Here is an 8708-nt window from a genome sequence, read left to right as displayed (position 1 = left end):
GGATGCAGTTAGGAAGAGCCTGGGGAGGAGTAGGGTAGACATCTCTCAGTCAGAACGTAGGAAGGGAGCATACGGGATGCAGTTAGGAAGAGCCTCTGGAGGAGACTGAGCTTCAGGCACCCCCATCTTGATTGTCACACTGTGCTGATTTCTACTACAGATATCCTACCCTATCTGGGAGCTATGATAACATACATGTAAAGAATTGGAGAGTTGCCGGGCGGTGGTGGTGCATGCCTTTAATCCCAGCACTTGAGAGGCGATTTCTGAGTTCAAGGCCAGCCTGGTCTACTGAGTGAGTTCCCGGACAGCCAGGCTACACAGAGAAACCCTGTCTCGAAAAACCAAAAAGAAGAAAAAAAAAGAATTGCAGAGTCAAAGTGCATGGTAGTATGCACAAGATCTAAACATCAAATTGTAATCTTACTCCATGTTTTATAATGTCTCCTATTCAAACCTGTGTTGTAAAAGAACCCTTGGGCTGTCTTCACTGATGTTCTGTCAGTCTGCACTGTTTTATGATCCATCCTCATGCTGGGATTAAATTTACCCCTCCACACCTCTTATATGTCTTTTCATTCTATGATATCCATGCAATTTATTTTCATCATTCACCCTCAACTCTTCCTAAAACCAATAACCTAGTACAAGAAACATACCCAAAGAGAACTAGAGGTGGCATTTGTTGTTCACGTCTCTCATTGTTTGTGATTTGGAATAGGAAACTTAGTGATGGTGTCATTCTTTCCTGATGGCCTCAGTCATGGTGTAAAGACCTTGAAGGGAGGACAGGAGAGTGACAGCAGCCAGCAGCAGGGGCACTTAACTTCTGAGGTTACCTCCTCATAGGGCCAATGTGGAGGGGTAGAATTCACTTGCTGTATCTTATTTCAGCAAACAATTTGCCAGTGTGACAAAAAATACCTTGGTATTTGTACAGTCAGTCTGTGTGTATCAGTACAAAGAGATTGCTTGATCTTTGATCGAATTTCCTCATGACATGCATGTTGCATTTAAAATGTTTACTCTGAGCAGGTGTAGGAGTACATGCCTGCATTTGGGAAGTGGAGGCAGGTGAATCAAGAAGTTAAAGGCAGCCTTGGTTATATGACAGTCTCCAAACCAACCAAGACCTGTGTTAGCTCTTTCTACTTTTAGTACTATACTGAAAGGTTAAACATGTAGTTACACATTTCAAACTCACAGTTATGCTCCTTAGCTAATTATTTCTTTTTCAAACAAATTCAAATCATGTTTAATAATCCATTTTATTTTTATTAGTTGACTATTTTATTTACTAATCTGTAGCATCTGTAAATTTTTTTTTTACCTCCCTAAATCAGGACAGAACAGTTTCTGATAAAATCCTTTTGTAGCTTATGTATAAAATTTCTCAGAGATTAGGTCTATAACCCAATAACCATGGTTAGGACTATACAAATCTCAGAACTCTATGTTACAATTGCCTTACGCTGGCACCCGTATGCCTCAAGTAGATATCCACTAGACTTGCTTTTCTTAGCAGACTGAGTTTAAAGGGTTTAAAATGCACATTAGTCACTTGTCAGAAGTAACCTGACAGAGCAGAGCTTTGTTTTGACTCATGACTTTGGAGAGTGCAGTTGGAGGTGTAGTAGACTGGCATGGACTGAGGGAGGAAGCTGCCTGTCTACATACCAAGAAACATGGAGCATGTTGGAATCCTGTGGGAATAATTAGAAGCCTGCCTCTTAGTGATGGACTTAGCCAAGGCTTCCTAAGTACTCTCCGTGTTCAAAGTAGTACTTAAGCTAAGCACTGACCTGAAAACCATGAGCCCTTGGGGGACATTTCTGCCTCAATCATAACAAGATGTATTTCTCTATGTTTTTCAATACAGGAAATAAAGTCTTTACTAGCACTGTTTGGAGGTCAATTTACTAACAGTCAGGAAACTTACGGAAAGGTAAGGTGATTTTTTTTTCTTTTTTTTTTTTAAGGGGATAGGAGGTAGTTTATTTTGGAGTCATTTTGAATGGTTATGACTTGGGAATACAAATTTAGGTTACCCCAAATTCCGTGTTCCAGTGAAGCAGTTTTCCTGGTTTTACAGAACAAAGGAAGTCATAAATTAAGGTAAGGCTGAAATATGTTCCACTGTACATCAGAGAGGTAGTTTCTAGCAAGATGCAGGAAGCATTTCTACAGGCCTGAGATGCTATTAGATGGCAATCTTAGCTTTTGTTTGGGGAGAAGTGTTTATCTATTAGTGCAGTATGTTAATTTCCACACAGAGACGGGCAGGGTGCTAAAGCTAGCCCGAGACAGTTATTACAGTTCTCATCCATCATTTGGTCGCTGTGGACACAGCTTCTTCCCTGAGTTGTTGCTCACAGTTGCCCTAGTTGGCCAAGCCTCACAGTTGTGCATACAGGGGCCATATGTTCTTTCTAAGGTCTCGGAGCCAGGACTGCTCCTTGCTAGTGTCTGTTGTAGATGAGACTGAGAAACAGGCAGGGCAGCTGTCTTCAGGAGAAAGGAATAAGAAACTCATGGATTTATATCAAAATTGTAAATCATCATAACCTGGATCAGAAGTACTTTCTTTACTTCTCCTATATCTGTTACAACATTTATGTGTGACTTGTAAAGGTTTCTGTGCTTAATTAAGTAATTAAGAGCGCTGTTTGGCCTAACGGAGTAGAGGTAACAGATGAAGGAACATGCATTTAAAATTACTAAAATGAACATATATTCAAGTAGATTGTCTCTGGTTCCTCCTATATTTACAGCTCCTTGTGCTCTATGATCTGTCTTACATATATTTGAATGGTTAGAAATGGGACTTCAGAAGAGTTTCTGTAATGATAATCCTCTTTTTAGTTAGTAAAATACAAATATTGTTTAATTAATCCCTGCTGATTGCACTATAGGATATTTTAGATACTAATGAAATTAAGAACTTTCAGTACTTGTTATTATTAGAGATTGTTATCTTTTGTATAATTTGGATAAAAAGAGTTAATCCAAATTTTTGAGTATCTGCTAAAGTAAAAGTTTAAGTTAATAGCTAGATTTATTTTATCCAGATTATACTGAATTATGGGAATATATATGTAATTATATAATATACACAGACATAGTGGAAACACTTGACATTTTTAAATAGTTTTAAGTAAGGTAAGGGTTTAGGGTTAAGTACACAGAGCATAAAGACATGATCAAGAGAAAGGGCATCTATAGGTTCATAAAAATTAAGATTTGCATTATTTTATCACTTAAAACCATACCAGAAGCACATGCCTTCAATCCTAGGACCTGGGAGGCAAAGGCTGGAGGATCTCCAAGCTCAAGGCTAACCTTGTGTACATGGTGAGTTTCAGGATAGCCATGGTTTTGTAGACTAACCGTCTCCCACCCCCAGCCAGAAAGAATGGGAAAAAACCCAACTAGATATAATATTAAATATCATATATTATTTAAATATCTGAATATCTTAAAATCAAGAAATTTTTTGTTTGTTTTTTGAGACATGGTTTCTGTGTAGCCCTGGCTGTCCTGGAACTACTCTGTAGACCACAGAGAAACTCTGTAAACTCACAGAGATCAATCTGCCTCTGCCTCTGCCTCCACATTCAGGGATTAAAGATATGAGCTACCACAGCCTGGCTAAAATCAGAAGTTTTAAAAAAACAAAACTTTAAAAAAAACAAAACAAAATGAGAAATGTTAGTCACTGGGGATACTCCGCTCTCAGCATGGTGGCATCAAAGATGAGTATCATCCAGCAGTTTTGAAGTCCATGTGAATGTGCTCTCAGATGATGTAAGGAAGTTAAGGTAGGGTGAGTTTGTATCAGACCATATCTATGTATGACCATATGTAGACTATACAAAGACTATAGAACATACATAGTAGCCACAAATTTTTGGTGTGAGGCTTACCTCAGTGGCTGCACTGCCTCTCTAGCCCTCAGTGGCTGCACTGCCTCTCTAGCCCTCAGTGGCTGCCCTGCCTCTGTAGCCCTCAGTGGCTGCACTGCCCCTCTAGCCCTCAGTGGCTGCACTGCCTCTGTAGCCCTCAGTAGCTGCCCTGCCCCTCTAGCCCTCAGTGGCTGCCCTGCCCCTCTAGCCCTCAGTGGCTGCCCTGCCTCTCTAACCCTCAGTGGCTGCCCTGCCTCTCTAGCCCTCAGTGGCTGCACTGCCCCTCCAGCCCTCAGTGGCTGCCCTGCCCCTCTAGCCCTCAGTGGCTGCACTGCCTCTCTAGCCCTCAGTGGCTGCCCTGCCCCTCTAGCCCTCAGTGGCTGCACTGCCTCTGTAGCCCTCAGTGGCTGCACTGCCCCTCTAGCCCTCAGTGGCTGCACTGCCTCTGTAGCCCTCAGTGGCTGCCCTGCCCCTCTAGCCCTTAGTGGCTGCACTGCCTCTCTAGCCCTCAGTGGCTGCCCTGCCTCTCTAGCCCTCAGTGGCTGCACTGCCCCTCCAGCCCTTAGTGGCTGCACTGCCTCTCTAGCCCTCAGTGGCTGCACTGCCCCTCCAGCCCTTAGTGGCTGCACTGCCCCTCTAGCCCTCAGTGGCTGCACTGCCCCTCTAGCCCTCAGTGGCTGCACTGCCTTTGTTCCAGAGTGACTCAGTCACTGAGAGGAAGGATGGAATGGAGAAAGTGGCTCTAAGGTGTGAACATGATGAGCTGAGGGCAGGGCACTGCTGTGCTTGGCCATGCTCTGGCAAGGTGCTGTTTTCAAGGAGCTGGCTAGCCTCTTTATTGCTGGGACTGAGGATTGAGAAATGTTTGCTTTTTACATTAAATAAAATGATAAAATAATTCAAGTTAATAACAGGAATCTACCCCATGACTTTACATCATCATTAATTCACAGGACACCTCAGGCCACAGCTATACAAAAAATGAGAGACCAGGTTGGGCATAGTAACATAACCCTATCTTTTATCACTTGAGAAGTTATGACAGGGCAGATTAGTGAGGCGTTAAGTGGGTGGGGCGGGGTGTATGTCACAGTTTGGTTTCTCTTATGGTGATAGGTGATAAACATCATGACCAAAAATAACTTGTGGAGGAAAGGATTTATTTAGCTTATACAACCTGATCCCAGTCTGTGATGATGGGAAGTCAGGGTAGGAATCTGGAGGCCTCACTTAAGCAGAGATCATGGAGGAGTGCTACTCACTGACTTGCACAGTTTGCTTTCTAACATGCCCACAACCTCCTGCCAAGGGATGGCACAGCTCCCAGTCAGCAGGGCCCTTCCTTATCAATCATTTATCAGGAAAATGTCCAGCCAACTTGCCTAAAGGCCAGTGTGATAGAGGCAGTTCCTCATCTAAGTGTGTCAAGTAACAAAAATCCAAACTATATAGAGAACAAAAGAAGGGAGAAAGGGAAAGAGAGATTTAGTAATTTAAAAAAATAAGTCACAGTGTATTACGTAGTTAAAGATATTATAAGGGATGTTGAGTCACAAAAAGTCCAGCAATACACTCTGTCTATCTGCGTTGGTTTTCTAGTCTAACTATAAATGCACATGTAGGGGAATACTGAATTGCATTGTTGTTCATAAGCCTATAATTTCAACACTTGGAAGGGAAAATGGAAGGTGACACAAGGAATGTGAGGCCAGTATGAAAACTACTCTTAAGTAGCTTTAAAGTGTATTTTTCATTTATGGAGTGGTTTATAAAAGTGTTCTTTTGTTTGTTGGGTTGGTTTTGTTTGTTTGTTTGTTTTGTTTTTTGAGACAGGGTTTCTCTGTATAGCCCTGGCTGTCCTGGAACTCACTCTGTAGACCAGGCTGGCCTCGAACTCAGAAATCCGCCTGCCTCTGCCTCCCAAGTGCTGGGATCAAAGGCGTGCGCCACCACCGCCTGGCTTATCCTAACAACTTATCCACCAAAATAACATCTTTTTATTATTAGAGTGATTTTATTTTGAACAGAGATCAGATTTGACTATTTTACATGATAAAAAGAAGTTTCTCTTGGTGACTCCTTGAATCAAAACATATTAGACCTATTGCAGCAGTAATTTGCATGCCTATTTTTTTTTCTTTCAGTCTCCGTTTTGGATTCTTAACATTCCCTCTGAAGATATTGCAAGAAACTTAATGAAACGGACTGTGTGCGCCAAGTAAGTGAAACTCTTTATGTGAGAGTGCATACACAAGGCCTCACAACCACTCTGGTCTGCTTCTTGCTGTGGAAAGTAGCAGAGGGGCATCAGTTTGACGTTTCCTGGATTTACTACTGGGTGATGCTGAGAGAACAGAGAGTTACCTTCTGTGGCAGAAGTGCCAAGCGGGTCCTAACTCTAGCAGGAGGCTAGTATTGAATGACATAGAATGAGTGCCACACTCAGGGTAAGCAAGTTGTGGAAAATCTAAACCTGCTGTTCTCATTCTTGATTTTAAGTTGAATAATCAGATTAGTTAAATATTTTTAAGAATTATTTATTTATTTTATGTATGTGAGTACACTGTAGCTGTCTTCAGACACACCAAAGAAGGCATCTGTTCTCATTACAGATAGTTGTGACCACCATGGGTTGCTGGGAATTGAACTCAGGACCTCAGGAAGAGCAGTCAGTTCTCTAACCACTAAGCCATCTCTCCAGCCCTCAGATTAATAAATTAAAGGTGACAAAACTGTCATGAAATATATCTGTTAGAGAAATGAATTCTAACAAACATATTTTTGAATAAATTGTTAGTTGCTTATTCTTATTTCTAGACTATTACTATTCTCTCTTGTAACCATTTTCTTTAATTTTAATTTTGATTGACACTTAGTTGCTTTTTTCCTGAATATAATGGCAGATTATTGAAACTGTTCTTTTCCTTAGATATTGCTTTTAATAATGCAATGAAAATAAATATATATTTATCATGGTTAACAATGGTTTGTAATATGGTATGAACTGTGACCTTTATATTTATCTAACTTTGTCCTGTTGAGAAGTATGCTCAATTCTAAATCAAATTCCTTAAACCACAGCTTGTTAATGAACTTGTTATTATATAACAATAATATATATTTAACAGTAATTTTTTTTAAATTAGATATTTTATTTGCTTACATTTCAAATGTTATCCCCTTTCCCAGTTCCCCTCTGTAAACCTATCCCATTCCCCCCTACCCTGCTTCTATGAGGGTGCTCACCCACCCACCCACCCACTCCCGCCTTACCTCTCTAGCATTCCTCTGCACTGGGGCATCAAGCCTTCACAGGATCAAGGGTCTCCCCTCCTACTAATGCCAGATAAGGCCCCTTTAGCTCCTTCAGTCCTTCCCTTAACTCCTCCATTGGAGTCCCTGTGCTGAGTCTAATTGTTGGCTGCGAGCATCCACATCTGTATTGGTCAGGATCTGGCAGAGCCTCTCAGGAGACAGCTGTGTTAGGCTCCTGTCAGCAAGCAGTTCTCTGCATGGCCTTTCCTTCAGTCTCTGTTCCACTTTTTGTCCCTGTATTTCCTTTAGACAGAAGCAATTCTGGGTTAAAATTTTGGAGATGGGTGGGTGGCCCCATCCCTTAACCGGGGGCCATGCCTAACCTCTGGATATGGTCTCGACAGGTTCTCCCTCCCTTCCTTCCTTTGTGGGGTATTTCAGATAATGTCATCCCTGTGGGGTCCTGGGAGGCTCTTGCTTTCCTGGCATCTGGGACTTTCTGGTTGCTATCCCCCGTTTCCCATCTCCCATTGCTACACACCTCTGTTCAATTTCCTGACCCTCTGTACATCTCCTCCCATATCTGGTTCTTCCCCTATTTCGTCCCTCCCTCTCCTCTCTTCCTCCCAAGTCCCTCCCACCTTCTCCTTCCCTTGTTTATATTGTTCCTCCTTCTAAGTAGGACTGAAGCATCCACTCTTTGGTCTTCCTTCCTCTTGAGCTTCATGTGGTCCGTGAGTTGTATTGTGGGTATTCCATGCTCTTTGCCTAATATTCACCTATCAGTGAGTACATTCCATGTGTGTTTTTTTGTGACTGAGTTACCTCACTCAGGTAATTGAGTGAGGTATTTTCAATATCTAATATTTTCTAGATATTTTCCTGCAAATTTCATGAAGTCACTGTTTGTAATAGCTGAGTAGTACTCCATTGTGTAAATGTCTGTATCCATTCCTCTGTAGTTCTTTCCAGCTTCTGGCTATTATAAATGTGGCTGCTATGAACATAGTCGAGCATGTGTCATTACATGTTGGAGCATCTTTTGGGTATATGCCCAGGAGTGGTATTGCTGAGGTAGTATTATGTCCAATTTTCTGAGGAACTGCCAGATTGATTTCCAGAGTGGTTGTACCAGCTTGCAATCCCACCAGCAATGAAGGAGTGTTCTTCTTTCTCCACAACCTCTCCAGCATCTGCTGTCACCTGAGTTTTTATCTTAGCCATTCTGACAGGTGTGAGGTGGAATCTCAGGGTTGTTTTGATTTGCATTTCCCTGATGAGTAAGGATGTTGGGCTATCATCTTTTGGGTTTGTTGAAAGAAGATTACTTTCTTGCTTTTTCTAGGGTCTACTTTCCCTCCTTGTGTTGAAGTTTTCCATCTATTGTTCTTTGTAGGGCTGGGTTTGTGGATACTATGTAAATCTGGTTTTGTGATGGAAAATCTTGGTTTCTCCATCTATGGAAATTGAGAGTTTTGCTGGGTATAGTAGCCTGGGCTGGCATTTGTGTTCTCTTAGGGTCTGTGTGACATCTGCCCAGGATCTTCTAAC

The 8708-nt window shown here is 41.9% G+C and overlaps 1 protein-coding gene across 4 annotated transcripts in view; it reads left to right on the top strand.

The window, feature by feature from the left end:
* Nucleotides 1–8708, top strand: part of Trmt11 (tRNA methyltransferase 11 homolog) — a 59599-nt gene that overhangs the window by 2588 nt on the left and 48303 nt on the right. For 3 of the 4 annotated variants that reach the window (XM_031380706.1, XM_031380707.1, XM_031380709.1), the window contains exons 2-3: nt 1880–1945; nt 6047–6120. In XM_031380706.1, coding sequence (XP_031236566.1) covers nt 1880–1945; nt 6047–6120 — 140 coding nt within the window. Of the gene's footprint in view, nt 1–1879; nt 1946–6046; nt 6121–6606; nt 6626–8708 lie in introns of those variants that run through there. The other variant, XM_031380708.1, reaches the window with a different exon arrangement.

The sequence above is a fragment of the Mastomys coucha genome, unplaced genomic scaffold (genome assembly GCF_008632895.1).
Source record: "Mastomys coucha isolate ucsf_1 unplaced genomic scaffold, UCSF_Mcou_1 pScaffold2, whole genome shotgun sequence".
In the NCBI taxonomy this organism is placed as follows: domain Eukaryota; kingdom Metazoa; phylum Chordata; class Mammalia; order Rodentia; family Muridae; genus Mastomys; species Mastomys coucha.
Note: the sequence above shows the minus strand (reverse complement) of the source record. Positions and strands in the feature narration are given on the sequence as shown.